This window comes from Petaurus breviceps, unplaced genomic scaffold (genome assembly GCF_028583685.1).
Source record: "Petaurus breviceps papuanus isolate PSGF00001 unplaced genomic scaffold, PetGlider_PUasm1.0 139, whole genome shotgun sequence".
Taxonomy (NCBI): Eukaryota; Metazoa; Chordata; class Mammalia; order Diprotodontia; family Petauridae; genus Petaurus; species Petaurus breviceps.
In genome coordinates this window covers 129870-145804 of record NW_027185697.1, presented here as the reverse complement: position 1 = coordinate 145804, position 15935 = coordinate 129870, and the positions used below count along the sequence as shown (strand labels likewise).

Sequence of the window (15935 nt, the reverse complement as noted above, 5' to 3'; positions counted from 1 at the left end):
GATGAGAGAGGAAGTAAAATCTGGGAGAGAGAATGGGGAAGTGAAATTGATGAGAGGGGTTGCGGAGGTGAAATCAACAGGCCTTGGCAACAACTTGGATATGGGGGGTGAGAGAGAGGGAGGTGTGCAGGATGTCTTCTGAACCGGGAGCCTGAGAGGCTGGGAGGATGGAAGTGCCATCCACAGTGATGGGAAGAGAAGAGGGAGGAGGGTTTGGGGCGGAAATAAAGAGTTCTGTTTTGGACACAGCGGGTATAAACTGTCTACTGAACACGTAGTTCGGAGACGCAGCGCAGGAAGCCCCCTGTACCAAGAAACGCTGGCACCTCTCTGCCACGTAGGGCCCTAGAGATCACTGGTTGGGGAAGTCATTTTAGCACGTACAGATCAGAGGCAGAATTCAAACCCGACCCTTCCAGGCCGGCTTAAACTAGTCCCCTAGAAGGTGCTTAATGAATCAGACTTGTATCGCAGGGAATGGTTAGGGAGGCCACACCCCCTAGCCGCGCCCCTAAGGGGCGGGGCAGGAGAGCTTCCGCGCTCTAGACGCTAGACCGCAACCGCTGTAGCTAGGCGTGACGTCAAGATCCCGCCTCAGGCCCGCTGATCTCACGAGAGTGTGCGTGGGCGGAAGCGCAGTGGCTGCTGCAGGATGCGGTTCCTGCTCTGGTTTGCGCTCCTGTGGAGTATCTCTGTCGCGACCGGTAAGGACCCAACCCTCCCCACCGGCCCGACCCGAACCCGGACCCGAACTCACTCTGCCCCCGGGGCCCGGCCCCGAGCCGCAGCACCCTGCCCTTCCCTGGCCGTGGGCCTGGCTTCAGGCCGGCGCGCGGTGCGCCCTTCCGGCCTCTGCCTCTCGGCCTCCCGACCCCGGCTGCGCCCACCCTCCCCACTCCCCCACCCCCATCTTCCAGGCCGTTCCCACGTGGCCTGCTTCCAACCCCTGTCCCGACCCTCCCATACCTGTCACGGGTCCCCCCACGCACACCCCTATCGTGACTCCACGCTTTCCTCTCCAAAGGAGCTGGCGGCGGCGGCGTTAAGGATGCAGGAGGTGGAGGAGGAGGGACCAGCATCTCCAGGGACCCCGAGAGTGAGGCCAGCTCGCAGAACAACTTGGCTAGTTCGAGACGAGTTAATCCGGCCTCCAGCACCGTCCTAGAGGTGGATTCCAACTCCAACGCTGGGGCTGGGGACCAGCTGGAGAGTGCCAGAAGAGAGGGCAGGACAGGACAGGACCTGCAGCCCGATCCATCAGAAAACAACAAGCAGGCCAGCACACAACAGACCAAACAGTCCAGCCAAGGACAATCCACTGGCAGGACAGAATCAGATGACAAGCAGACCAACACACAACAGGCCATCCAATCCAGCCAAGGACAATCCACTGGCAGGACAGAATCAGGAGACAACAAGCTGACCAACATACAACAGGCCAAACAATCCAGCCAGGGAGGATCCGATCGTGGGACAGAATCAGGAGACGACAAGCTGACCAACACACAACAGGCCAAACAATCCAGCCAAGAAGAATCCAGTCATGGGAGGGAATCAGGAGATGACAAGCTGACCAACACACGACAGGCCAAACAATCCAGCCAGGGAGGATCCGATCCTGGGACAGAATCAGGAGACAACAAGCAGTCCAACTCACAACAGGCCAAACAATCCAGCCAGGGAGGATCCGATCATGGGACAGAATCAGGAGACAACAAGCAGTCCAACTCACAACAGGCCAAACAGTCCAGCCAGGGAGGATCCGATCATGGGACAGAATCAGGAGACCACAAGCAGTCCAACTCACAACAGGCTGAAGAACAGACCAGACAACAAGAAGCCAATCATGGTACAGAATCCGAAGATGACAAGCAGACCAACACACAACAGACCATACAGTCCAGCCAAGGAGAGTCCAATCATGGGAAGGAATCAGGAGAAGACAAGCTGACCAACACACAACAGGCCAAACAATCCAGCCAAGAAGAATCCAGTCATGGGACGACATCAGGAAAGGACACACCGACCAACTCACAACAGGCTGAAGAACAGACCAGCCAAGGAGAAGCCAGTCAGGGAACTGACAAGGGAAAGGGCAAATATGAAGCTGGCACAGAAGAGGACAAACATGAGACAGACATAGAAGAAGACAAGCATCAACTAAACCCTGATTCTGATAATGACTTTCCTGAATTTAGTCCTCATGAAACTAAAGAAGAGTCATCGAAAACAGACACCATTGTGAATCCTCCAGCAGGCACTGTTGAACATGGCAACTCTTACTTGAAGGAGAATGGCCCAGGCAAGGAGAATTCAGAGAGCAGCCACTTTTTTGCATACTTGGTCACAGCAGCCATCCTGGTAGCTGTCTTGTACATTGCCTATCACAACAAGCGAAAGGTAGGTTCAAAGTTACATTAGGAAGGAGATTTTGTATCCTTCAGGTACCTGTCAGCACCTCGGGATTTTAGGTCCATGTTGTGGCCTCAAGCTCCAGCGAGGCTATTTACTTCTCTGAATCTTTTGCTCTGCGTTTGAATTCTAGACATCTAGGTTGCCCTCTCCCTATTGAGACAGTGTTAAAACTTATTAAGAACCTTGAAAATTTATATTACTTCCAGTCTGAAATAAGAAAGATTAAGCAACCAGAAGTGGAATTTTTTTTTAAATCTGTTAAAATATAAGTTTTATAGTTTATATTATGTAAGTAAGAAGCCTCAGAATCTCTGGGAGGGTTGCCACTGCTGCAGTGGTAATAACATTTGTATGTTAATACTTGTACTCCCAACCTCATAGGATTAAGATGTTTTTATTAACAGGCCTTCCCTCAGTCATGCCCCAAAGTATTAAGAAAAATTTTAGCTAATTATATGACTACATGATATCGTCAGCATGTAAAGTAATTGCAAACTTTAAAGGGTGATTATTACTGTGACTGTATAGGGTTAGATCTGCAAGCAGATCACTCAAAAAAATCTTATTTTTGTTTGGTATTTTGCTTACAGTGGTTGGGGAAGGGAGCTGGCAGATAGAACCTGTGATTTTATTGATGTGGGGAGCTTGTGTAATAGAAACTCCTTCCACTAATGAAGATGATCTACCCATCTATAACTGATAAGTCTTAGTTGCCTGGGGACACTGAGACTTGTTGGATCCATGGATGGATTTTAGGGGGTCTGTAAACTTGAATGGAAAAAAAAATGACATCTTTATTTTCACTAGCCTCTTACTGCAGTTGAGCATTTCAGATACGGATGTGGGCATCCAATCAGTATCCTGAGAATGGAATCCCTAGGCTTCACAAGACTGCTAAAGGGATTCATAACACAATGTTTACATTCTAAGTAAATAACAACCACGAAAACTGCTGCTTTGTGATTAGATATTTGTGCTCTGTTCTATAGTTTTGAGCACTAAATCTCCAGAATGACTACCTCTGATTTCAAAGCTGGAAAAATTTCCTGCTTACGAAACATTTTTTAATCATTTAAGCTATCTTTTTTTCTTGCCAGATCATTGCTTTTGCCCTGGAAGGAAAGAGAGCCAAAGTCACCAGAAGGCCAAAGGCCAGTGACTATCAACGCTTGGACCAAAAGGTAAGAAGCTTCAGAGTCTCTGGGAAGGAAGCCTGCCCCACCGTATTGCAGCATCTGTAAGGTCAGGAAGAAGAGCCCTTTAAGGTTTGCCAAACCCTTTACAAGAATTATCTCAACAACCCTGGGAGGTGGGTGCTATTGTTATTCCCATTTTACAAGTGAGAAAATTAAGGCTGGCATAAACTGCCCAGAGTCACAAAGCTAGTAAGTGGCCTGAGGGCTGATTTAAACTCAAGTTTCCATGACTTCATGCCCATCTCTCTACCCATTGTGCCACCTAGCTGTCTCCAAGAACAAAGTAGCATGGGCTTTGTGATTTTCTGTGAGTATTCAGTTAGCAAGTGTTGACTTCACTCTTGTACACTTGGAATAGGTCTGATTGCTCTGAGGGGGAGGTGAGGACAGAGCTAGTTTCAGTTTGACCAGAGCCTAACAAGCCTGATCAAGCTCTCTTCCCTGCAAGTACCTCTGTGAGAAGAACACCAGTACACCTCCACATCTGTGCAGCAGCTCTGTGGACCCTTCTTTATCCTTAGCACTGAGAGGGAATGATGTGGGGCTTGCCTTTGAGGTGGGCTCCGTTGACATCCAAGACAAAGCTTCCTTTGCTGTTATTTGCTGTCGGCAGAGGGAGCCAGGCTTGTCCCTCTGCTTTAGCTGAGCACAGGCCACTTTCAGAATTGCACCAGGGTACTGCTGCCCTCTCAAGTTCACTGGCCCTCTGAGCACAATCCAAGCCCTAGAGATTGCTTTTTAAGACTGACTTTGAAGGCCTTTTTTTTTTTTTTGCTACTCATTTAACCAGTCTTATATTTTGTGTCTTTTTTTCTCATTTAAATTTGTAAGACCATTTTTGTATCTTGTGCAATTTTTCAAAATCAGAGAGCTAGAAGCAAGGTGGGGGTTGAAGAAGGATTCTTGGAAATGAGCTGCATTGTTTTTGTTTTAGATCTGATTTCACCCGGAGAAATATGCCCACCCTACTGCTTTGTGTCTGAAGTACAAGATCCCTGAAGAATGGTGCCTGAGCTGGGGCTCCTGGGCAAGTCTGGGCCAGTCGAGACTTCTTTGCACCTGCACTTTGATAAAATGAGACGCTTTCTGTTTGCTGGTTGTTAGGTTGTTTTCTTCCATTCTTTCCTCCTTTGTGGGTAAGTGAAGAAGAGCGAGAGCTTACTGGGCTGCGACCTAAGGAAAACCCTGGCCCAAGATGAGCTGCTTGCTGTTGTACCTTTTCCCCTGTGGCTTTGTGATAAAGAGAAGTTTGCCTTAGCAGGAAGCATTGCACTCTATGACTGTTTTCTCTGCCAGCTTAAGAGCAGACCTAGGTTAGGGTGCGACTCAAGCCCTCCTCACTTAAGAGATGGTGATGACAAACTGGGAGAAACTTGGGTCTCGAGGGCTCTTCTCCACATTTGGATTCCTATCCATCCAGTGTAAATTATCCATTCTTCCTAATGTTTGCACATTGCTTCAGCGAGGGAGCCTGCAACAACGAGGATAACAGCTTCCCTTCAGCTGCACTGAATATCAGACACTTGGCTCAGGTTTCTGGGAGCGAAGACCCTAGATTGAGGTGTTTTAGAATTCTGAGATGATCATTTATAAATGTCCACATTTTCATCCATAGGCACAGTAGAAATTCACACATGAGAACCCCATCATTTTCTTCAAAAGGTTTTTGAGAAGCAGATTTCCCAACAAACCAGTTTGCATTTGTCATTGATGTTACCTTTCTTTTTAAAACTTTCTCAAGAACTTCCTGGCCCGTTGGACTTGGTCTCAATCCAGGGGTTCTGGAGACTGTGAGCCTTTGGTGGTCCTGTAGGCAGAGCAGCCCTGCTTCTCTCCTCTGTCAGGCATGTGAAGGGCACTCATTGGCTGGTGGGAATTAGCAAGAGGCAAGGCAGGTGACATCTTACATCTGGTTTCCCTGCCAGAAACTTTGTCTCAAGTGAGTCACTCACAGGATAATTGCTTTTATTGGTTCGTTCCAGAGAATTTGAATGGACTTGGGTAAAGCAAAGGCTCAAGCAGAACTCGCCTCAGGGAGACCTGGAGAATCAGGCTGCGTGTGGAGGGAGAGAAGCCCTCATCGCAGGGAAACCAGCAGAAGGCTCAATTCAGACGGAATGCATTTCACTTAACCTCCTGCTGCCCTCATTGGCTAGCTCAAGGTCCTGCCCCTTGCATATTTTCACCTGCCCTCATCAGCATCATTGTGCCATCCCTCATGGATGTGGAAGGAAGAAATGGTATTTCATTCTGGAGCTAACTCCCTGTACCCCCAATCTTGTTTTTTTCTGTCTTTCCGGGCACTTTGATTTTTAGTTATCTTTGACATTTTTCATTTCTCCCCCACTGTCTGAGTTTTTCCCTCTCTGCTCCCAAACATACAGCATGTCTCCCCTCTTTATCTGCCACTGCTCCTTCTAGTGATCGCCCTCCATGCTCTTTGTCACTGCCCAGCTTCTCACGCGATACTTGAAATGGTGTCCTTCCTTCTTGGTTTTTGTGAGATTGTGGCATTCTTTTCTTCCCTCGTATTCCCTTGCTTCTCTTAATCCTGCCCGCTTCAACACTCACTTCATCATTCTACTCTTTACTCAGGGAACTCATGCACTGTGTGACTTGGTATCTTTAACCCCAGCTTCCCTCATGAGGCCAAGTTTGGTGTTTAGAGTTACTGGCTGAATGTTTCTGCATGGATGTTTTGCTCTCTGTACTTGGAACTCAATAAGACTAAAACCAGACTCTTCCCTGTCTTTCAGACTGTTTCCTCACTCCTGGCTTAACCTGTTTCTTAGGGTCACTTTTATTCTCCCTGTTACTTTTATTTAATTTAATGTCTCTTCCCTGGCTTTGTTTTGTTCCCACTGCCATTAGCTTCATCCAGAGCTCCTCATCTCACGCTTGAATTAGTGTACTAGCCTTCCAGCTGATCTCCTTTCCCCCAGTCTCTTTGCCCCTTTTCCTTACCTTGCACAGGTGAATTTCATTTTCCTAAAACGTTCCTTTCACCACATTCTTCTGCTCAAAAATCTCCCATTGCCTCAGATTACATCCATGTTTTCTTGCATGGTGTTTGAGACTTAGAACAACCTAGTACCAATTTAGCTATCCAACCTTAACTCTTCTGTTTATTAATGTCTGAGCAATCTCACTGACCTGTGAATTACCTACTTACCCTTGAGTGTGCCAGTTCCCCCCACCCCCATCCTCACCCCTAGAATGTGACCAGTTGCTTCAGGGTACCCTTGGGTCCCACCTCTTTCAACTTACAGTCTACATGCATCCTCCTTTTCTCTAAATTTCTCCTGACATTTACTAAGCTGATTATGCATTCAGGAATTTAATCATTTGTAGCTTTATTTCAATATTCAAACATTTTGAAAGAATGTAGTCTTGTCTTCTCATTATCTTCATCTTGCTCAGTAAATACTGGTGTTTCTCTGGCCAACATTTTCATTTGGCAAGATGTCACATAAGTGTGGGGCTAGATTAGGATCTCAGCTCAGCTATTTAAAGGTTTCTGCTGAGGAGTTTTATGGCATTGAGCAATTTTAACCTTATAGGGGAAGTATGATGTTGCATTGTCAGACTGTTGTTTCCAAGTAAAAATTGGAAATTTTAATTTCTCACTTCTTTGAATCAAGGAAAGAGCTAGGTTTTTACTCTGAAATAGAGCAAAGTGCTTAAGATTGTTTCATTCACAAAACTCTCTCAAGGAGGACTGTTGGGTAAGATGGTTGTTTGGGAAATTTGGGGCCAGTTTCCCCAGAAACTTTTCTCATTTACTTTTTTTTTTGCTTTTTGGAGGGGGGAAGGCAGGGCACTTGGGATTAAGTGACTCGCCCAAGGTCACATGGCTAGTAAATGTTAAGTGTCTGAAGCCAGATTTAAACTTGGGGGTCGTCCTGGCTCCAGGGCTGGTACTCTATTCATTGCACCACCTAGCCACCCCAACTCATGTACTCTTTAAGGGAGTCAGAGTCTGGTCTGAAATTTGGGCATGAAGGCTACATTTCAGGAATAACTTTCCAGAATGGTGAGTGACAGCCACTATCCCCCAAATAGCCAAGCATTTCTGTTCTTTTTCTATGGCGAAATTTTTTTTGGCTAAATTTTTAGAGGAATTTTGGTAAGATTCTTTGATCTTCCTTAAAATCTCACATTATTTTACTGTGGATTATTTCTTTTTTCTCTGCCTCACTCGTGGTTTTTTTAATCTTAACCTGTGTTTTTGAAAGTCATTTTGAAACTGAATCAGAGCTAGAATCTTTTGTACGTGTGGTTTTGAAACAGTTGAGAACCTGGGAAGGACCTGGATGGTGCATGAAGTCCAGTTGCTAGGACATGTTGCCAGAGGGTTTGAGTTCCAGTACTGACAAGGCTTTTTGCCTGTAAACCATCTGGTTTAGTTGTAATATTCAGTGCCGTGGTCCATTCTGCCCAAGGTCTCTGCATATCAGGCGTGGATTTGCCAAATGACTTTATCTTGATGTTTATCTGCACCTGTGGTTAGAATTCATGAGCTGTGATTTTTTTCATTCCAACTGCATTGAGACCCAGCTTCCTTTAAAAGATTCTCTCACTTGTGGATGTGTGTTCCTGTGATTTCCAAGTCTGCCTTGCAAAATGGAGTCATTGACTCTTCACGTTATTGCCCTTCTGGGTTGTCCAGCCCATTTCCTTCTTGGTGGATTGATGTGTAGTGTTTGAAATTTCCACTTTTTACCAAATTAAATCCAATAAATCACCTGGTTTGTTAAAAGTTATTTGGTGTTTGCTGATTTCTCTCCACTTGGCCAGTGCCATCCCTCCCTGGAGGCAGTTCCAGATTGCAGCCCTGAAAGCTGAGCAGTTTGTAAAACTCAGACCATACACACCACAAGGCCCATTGGATGGAATTGTCACTTCACAGTTGGTTCCCATATAAACTGTTCATTTTAGGGCCAAAAAAAGGTGAACAAACATGTAGAAAGTGTGCTGTCTCCTCAACAGTTTAGTTTAAAAACAGGCAGAGAGGAGCATGAGCTAGTCATGTCACTCAATCCAGCTCTCCTGCACGATAAAAGGATATGTAGAAATCAGTCTAAAAGTATAATTGGGCCACAACAAATCCTTTAAGGTATTAAGAGAATCCAACATGACTGAACGTGTATGGTATTTATTAGTTTAGAAATACCTGAGATTTTTGTTCCCCCATCTAATATTTTAAAATCCTTCATGAATAACATACATCAGATGAGCCTTCTTTAGGTGCACACAACTTCATATATATCATAGGTACAGAAACCAGTTTGTAGAATTACTGAATTTGAGAACTGGAAGGTATCTCGCTGCCCTTTAGTCCAGTACTACTAATACTCAGAAAGGAAGCCTTGCTGCACTGTAACCCAAGAAGCAGCCCAGCCCCACTTGAAGACCACCAGAGGCGATGCATTATGGACAATTCCCATTGCTGGGTTTGTCCTGACATCAGGCCTGAAGTTGGCATCAGTTGTTCCTGCTTCTGCTCTCGGGCCAGAAAGAACAAGTTAATCCCTCTTCCATTTCCCAGCCCTCCAGATATTGAAACGTCTTCATGTCCTCTCTCAGTCTTTGCCTTTCCAATCTTTCAACACATCCTCCTATGACAGATTTAAAGGCCCTTCGACATCCTGGTTTCCCTCCACTGGACACTTATCAGTGTCCTTCCTAAGGGACAAATGTCTTGTTAGAAAGGAAATACCAACTTCCTGAAAATTTTAATTTCTACTGAAAAATACAGGATGATAGGAGGCCAATAGCCCAGGAAGATTATTATCCCTGAAAAGGAAACATGCTAATCTGTGCTCTCACCAAACCTCCAAAGCTTTTGGAAAAGAATTTAGAGATGTGGTTCTAGTGAAACTTTTGATTAACTGTTGTTGATTAACCTAGGGGTCTCCACTCCTGTGACTGGGGAAGTTCAGGGCATGGAGAACATACAGATGTGCCAGGGCTTTCTGGGAATCTTCTGTGATGCTGAGACTGCTGTGACCCTCCCCCTCCCCAGGGCTCTCCAGAAATACTGATTATAAGAGCTGCAGGAGGGAGTTGGAAAATTGAACAACTCTGATAGAGCTGCCTATCAGTTTTAGGAGGGCTATGGACATGGACAATGATTAAAATACATTAATCCAGTTCTCCCTAAAATTTAGTTTTAAAGCCTGGGCCCTCTTCTGAAGTGTCTGCACTGATATCTCCAGAAAAACATCTTCATTCATTGTATCCCCACATTCTAGAAAGATGGGAGATCCGGGATCTGGGAATTCGGTTTAATGGACGTTGGAGTGCCCTGCTCTGTGCAGACGGTGATTCCGGGCTTAAAAAGCACTTTCCTCACGACAGTGAGGAAGGTGAAGGTCAAACACGGTTGTCCTCATGGAGCTCTAGTTTAGGAAAGGGATAGAGCATGTAAAACATGAGAAAAGCAGGGCTTAGGCCTTTAAGATAAAATCTCACTAACTTGGTATTCAGAAGAGGAACTCTGGACTTTGATAGGAGGACCCTACAAAAAACACTAGTGACAGAATTTGTGCGTGGACTCATGAGAAAGCTAGGCCCTCGGGATCCATTAGGAAGCAGACAGTTCCTGCCCTACTTTACATTTTTTTTAACCACTATGATACAGAGACTAAATCTGTGATTTCATTGGTCTAGGGAACTGCTCTGCTGCTTATAGTCTCGGAGGGTTGCTGAGAGCCCTGAAAAGTCCAGCGACTAGCCAGCGTTTGTCAGTGGTAGGGCTTGAACACGGGCTTTCCCGGCCACCCAGCCATCGCTCTCCACATGCCCTCTCATCCACTGAACTGGCCTCTTTTTTGTTTTTCTTTTTCTTGCCAGTACTTGGCCCATAAGATGCATATAATCGATGCTTGTTGACTTGACTACATCTTACTGCCTCTCACAGAGATGTGGTGATATATTAAGGGCTAGAGGGGGCCTTAGAAATTATCTAATCTGTCCCCTGCATTTTACAGCTGAAGTGACTTGGCTAGAGTCTTGGAGGCACTGAAAAGCCGAACCAAAGTGAGGACTCTGTATCACAACCATGAGATAGCCAGAAACACTTGGAGATGACAAGGAGGTGATGTTTGGTTCGTGTTTATGTCATAAGTGAATTACTAGTCCAGCACAGAAAGCTCAAGATAAGCACCCTCTCATTTTAAACACTGCTATGAAACATCATCCCCTGCCCCACATGGAAGATTGCCAGGGATATGACTTTGACAACCGTGATCGAAAATCTTAAAAAATGTCCTTGGATTTCACAGTGACAGCTCTGTATTGTAACTATGGCTTTCCTTAAGGAACAAAGTGAACTGTTGCAGTGCATTAGAGGTAAATTGGCAGGTGTGTCCTACGTTCTGCCCGGCTCTCAGGCCCCCCTCAGGACCCAGGGCTCCTTGCCATAGAGGATCCACTTGGATTGTGCTAATTCATCCTCCTGGGGAGGGCAGCAGAAACCCGAGACTGCAGCCGCAGGATGTCCAGGTGCACATTCCTCTGCAGGATGGTGCTGCTGCACAACAGGGCCCCATGGAGGGCCCCGAACAAACCACAGGTGAACACGTCTTGCCCTGGAAGGCAAAAGCAAAAGCAGGGTCATGGGTGTGCTGGGCCGAGCAGGATGGCAAGCCTGCTTCTCAGCCAGGGAATTCAGAAGGCTGGGAGAAGAAAAAGGACCCCTGAGGTCTGACTGAGCTCTGCTCCCACCTCCCTGGAGTGCATTCTCTCTCCTTTTCTAGGAAAATCAGTGAGGGTCTGGGCAAAACAGCTGCTGCTGAGTGAAGATAAAAAAGGACCCAAAAGCTGAGAGACCAGTTTGCTTCATCAGTCCAATACCAGGATAGAACTGGGGTTTTTCATTTATGTCACGGACCCCTTTGGCAGACTGATGAAGCCTGTGGTCCCCTTCAAAGAATGTCATAAGACAAAATACCAATTGTTTTATACCATTTATATTGAATTGCAATTACCAAAATGTCAAAACAACAAATTCATAGACTCCAGGTTAAGAATCCCTGGTAGGGGCACCGCAAATCAAATCCCTCTATTTTCTTCCCCCACTGTCTCCCAGCCTTGCCTGGGATCTAGTAGCTCCTGCCACTCATAGAACTTCCAAGATAGAACCTAGGGAGGGATGGAGGCAAAGAGGTGAGAGCCAAAAGAACAGACAGCTCGAGTCTTAGCAGAATGAGACATTGTACCTGTAAGATAGAGATTGGAGATGGGGCTCTGGGCCCGCATTGTGGCCATTACATGGGGCTGTAGATGGTTCTGATTGTGGCCAACCCCATAGTTCTCTCCATGGGGACCAGCCAGGAAGACCTGAGGACTGAGACTCCCCACTGATACATTATGAACCTGAGGAGGTAAAAAGATGATTGAGATGGAGAAAAAATGCCATCAGGCCTCAGACTCCATCATCCCAACTTCCTTGTGAGTTTGCTGCAGTGTGTGGTGCACTGTCAGGGGCTCCCTTACTCCCAGGGTGCTTACTTCTCCTCAGGACCACCCTCCTCTGTCCCAATATTAGGCTGACCTGCCTCCCTGACCTCTCCCTACACCAGTACCTTCCCTTCCAACTGAGGGTGTAATTTCATCAAAGCAGACATGGAAGCATCTATGAAGGAGTCCTTCAGAGCCTCACAGTCACTCCCCCTCTTGTGTGGGGGCTCATCCTGCCATTCCTCAAACCACTCATAGCGGGCAGGCAACATCATCATCAGTGTTGATTGATCTGAGGAGATAGAGCTCTGGTTACTATACCTGGTGCTGGGCTTATCCCCACCCTCCTGCTTTCCCCTGTTCACCTGGGAACCTGTCCTTCCATGTTGGGTCTTTGGCTGATGGTGAGGTGATAAAGAAATAGGGAATGTGTGCCACAGCTTGGTCCCTGGATAGGGACAGATATCTCTCCATTCTGTGGGGAGGAAAGAAGAGATGAGCCACGTGACTGGTTCCTCTATGGTCTGAATCAATGGAACCTCTGAGGTGGTGTTTTAACCCTCTCACAAGAAGGGGGCAAGAATCATTCTCTCCAAACAGGACAGTTTAGTACCAGGGGAGCTTGACAGATTCCCTGGATCCAAAAATGCTGCCAGAGACAACTTAAACCAGGTCAGACCACCAACTGATACTGGCAACTAAGGAAAGAGGAAGACAGCTTAGGAAATGTGTCCTCCCTGATGAAAAAGAAAAAAAGATACAAAAACAAACTTCCAGAAGGAGTCCTGACCTCAAAAAGGATGAGTAAGTAACTGCAAAGTGGAGAGCATGGGCCTATGAGTCTTTCAGGACCCCTTCCCTGCCCAGCTTTTAGGAAGGCGGAGGATCACAGACATCTCTCCTCCTTCAGGACTTACGCTTGGTCAATGTCTGTGCCAAGGTAGACATAACGATTGTTGGCTTCCAGGCCCAGGCTTTTTTTGGAACCTCGGAGGCAGATGAAGACACAAAGTGTAGACGAGCCATGCTGCACCATTCCCAGCTGGGTCTGTATCCCTGTCAGAAGGACCACAGTGACCTCAGGATGCAGCAACAGATGGACAACTCTGTGCATATACTGGGTACTAGCTGCCCATCTGTCCTATGAGACAGTATGCTGTCCAGTTCTGCCCCTATTTTGTGTTTGAATGAGGGTCCTTTTCTACTGCCCCAAATATCTCTCTGTGGAAACTTAGGAAGCTCTTCAACTTTGTGCATTGTAGCCTGTCTCCCTAGGGGTCCGTCTCCTCTGCTCATCCCTAGAATCCGGCCAGCCCCTTTTTCTTTTTGCCTCTGCACTCTTGCTGCTGTAAAGTTGATTCCCACTTCCCACTGAATTGGATCAAATGAGAGAAGATCTGCTTATAAAGAAATGCGGATTCTTTCCCTCTTTCCCTTAGTTTAATTGCAGCTATTATACTTTCATTCTTTTAAACGAAGGACTTTGCCAAAACTGAGATGACAGAGAGGTGACTATTCTGATTGTTTCAATTAGGAGATTTTACATGCAAAAAGACAGTGAGGCTAGTTTAAAAGCAGGTAGGTGGCACAGTGGATAGGAGTGCTGGGCCTGGAGTCAGAAAGACCTGAGATCAAATACGACCTCAAGGCAACTTACTAGCTTTGTGACCTTGGATAAGTCACTACCCCTCTCCATCTGCCTCATTTTTCTCAGCTATAACATGAGGATGGTAACAGCATCTACTTCCCAGAGTTGTTGTGAAGACCAATGAGATAATATTTGTAATGTACTTACCACAGTGCCTGGCACACAGCAGGTACTATATAAATGCTTATTCCCTTCCCCTACCCCCCCTTCCTGCAATATATCTAATGAAAGTATATATAATCTAAAATATATAGGAAACTGACACAAATATATAAGACTAAGAGCCATTCCCTAATAGAGAAGTGGTCAGAGTATATAAACTAAGTTTTCAAAAGAATTGTCAACAACTTTATGAACAGAAAAATGCCCCAAATTACTAACTGTAAGAGAAATGCAAATTAAAACAACTGTGAGGTATAACCTCATTCACATCAAATTGGCAAAGGCAATAAAATCAAAGATAGTCAATGTTGGAAGGGTTGTTAAAAGACGGACACATTGAAGATGGTGGAGTAACAGGAAGAAGTATAGTCCAGCTCTCCCTCCACAAAGAATACAGAAAATGTACCAGACCAAGTCCTGATCTGGAAATCCCAAGAAAAAAATCACATCAAGTTATTCTGCCAGTCCATGTCAACACAAGGAGTCAAAGAGGACTGCCGAAACTGGAGAAGGGTCTGGTTAAGAGCACTCCAGTGTGGAACATTCTGGGGCCCAGGAATTGAAAATGGGGCTATCTATATACAAAGGCAGAAAGTACCAAGGCAGGAAACAGTCCCAGGGGCTCCCTGAACTAGAAGTGGAAGCAAGAACAGGTGTCATCTGGTATCTCCTTCACTCTACCCAGTTCTAGGTCATAGATCCAGGATGGACTAAGGAGGGGACCTATACCCAGGGGTGGTGAAGAGCATTGGTTCCAACACTTCCTAGACTACATCCTAAGTGAGGAACAAGTTTAAAAGCAAGTAGGAACTGTGTGACTCTGACTCCAGGAACAAAGCAGGGACCCAGTTCTAGCCTCTAGCCTAGTCTGAAATCTTCAATAGAATATTCAGGATAGGAATCCTAGGCAAATGGGATGCCTACAGTTCTGTCCCTCAGAACCTGCAAAGCTTCCTAGCCTGATAATGCAGCTTGGGAACAAGTCCAAACAGAACCCTTGGAATTGATAAAGCAATACTTTTAAAAGCTACAAAAAAAAAATCAAACAAAATAAACATGCTAGAGGAAAAAATAGGAAAAGAAATGGACATAGTGGAAGAAAGATGTGGAAAAAATAATTTAACAGCTTGAAGCAAGAGTACAAAACTTTACCCAAAACAGTTGAATTCGAATTAACTAATTAGAAGCTAATGATTCCATGAGACATCAAAAAATATTAAAGTCAAATGACTAAAAACATAGAAGAAAATGTAATGTACTTCAAAGAAAAAACAACTGACCTGGAAAACAGATTAAAGAGACATAATTTAAGAATCATCAGACTACCTGAAAACCATGACCAAAAAAAGAGTTGACATATTTCACTAAGTAACAAAAGAAAACTGTTCATATCTCTTAGAACCAGAGGGTAAAGTAGAAATAGAATCTATCTGTCTTCTCTTGAAAGAAACCCCAGAATGAAAACTTGAAGGAATATTATAACCCAAATCCAGAGCTTTCTAGGTCAAAGAAAAAAACTTCAAGTTGCCAGAAAGAAAGAATTCAGGAGCTGAGGAGCCATCACTAAAGGAACACAGCCTGGAATATGGTATTCCAGAAGGTAAAAAGATCTAGGCCTACAGAAAAGAATGACTTACCTAGCAAAACTCAGTATAATCTTACAGAGGGAAATGAGTTCTTAATGAAATAGAGGACTTCCAAGCACTCCTGATGAAAAGATCAGAGCTCTGTAGAAACTCTGAAGTTCAAACAAATGTCAAGAGAAGTATAAAAAGGTAAATATGAGCAAAGAATAATAAGGGACTAAACAAGAATAAACTTTCTATTCATCCCCTTAGAGTTCTGTCATCAACCCCGATCGGATCGGATCATAGAAACAGTCTATTTAGACAGAGTATATGGGAGCGCTCCTGCCATTTTGAAGATTTTTACAAAAGAAAGGAAAAGGAATATCCTAAGGTAAGGGAAGAAGGCAGAGGAAGGGTGGGGGGAAATACTTCACATAATTGAGGTAAACAAATAGAAGTCCATATGCCAAGGCTGGGCTGAGG

The 15935-nt window shown here is 45.3% G+C and overlaps 2 protein-coding genes across 2 annotated transcripts in view; one reads left to right on the top strand and one right to left on the bottom strand.

Annotated features, from left to right (window-relative positions):
• The first annotated feature begins 558 nt into the window (after positions 1 to 558).
• Positions 559 to 8374, top strand: TGOLN2 (trans-golgi network protein 2). The gene is made up of 4 exons (XM_069065758.1): positions 559 to 704; positions 1025 to 2400; positions 3513 to 3596; positions 4546 to 8374. Exons 1-4 carry the CDS (start codon positions 653 to 655, stop codon positions 4549 to 4551), a joined length of 1518 nt encoding a protein of 505 aa, XP_068921859.1. The 5' UTR covers positions 559 to 652; the 3' UTR covers positions 4552 to 8374.
• Positions 8375 to 8701: 327 nt separating this feature from the next.
• RETSAT (retinol saturase) overlaps positions 8702 to 15935 on the bottom strand; it is a 44705-nt gene continuing 37471 nt past the window's right edge. Inside the window, exons 7-11 of the mRNA XM_069065755.1 lie at positions 12992 to 13130; positions 12440 to 12549; positions 12200 to 12366; positions 11834 to 11990; positions 8702 to 11203 (exon numbers count right to left, since the gene is read on the bottom strand). Coding sequence (XP_068921856.1) covers positions 11058 to 11203; positions 11834 to 11990; positions 12200 to 12366; positions 12440 to 12549; positions 12992 to 13130 — 719 coding nt within the window. The 3' untranslated portion in view covers positions 8702 to 11057. The remainder of the gene's footprint in view (positions 11204 to 11833; positions 11991 to 12199; positions 12367 to 12439; positions 12550 to 12991; positions 13131 to 15935) is intronic.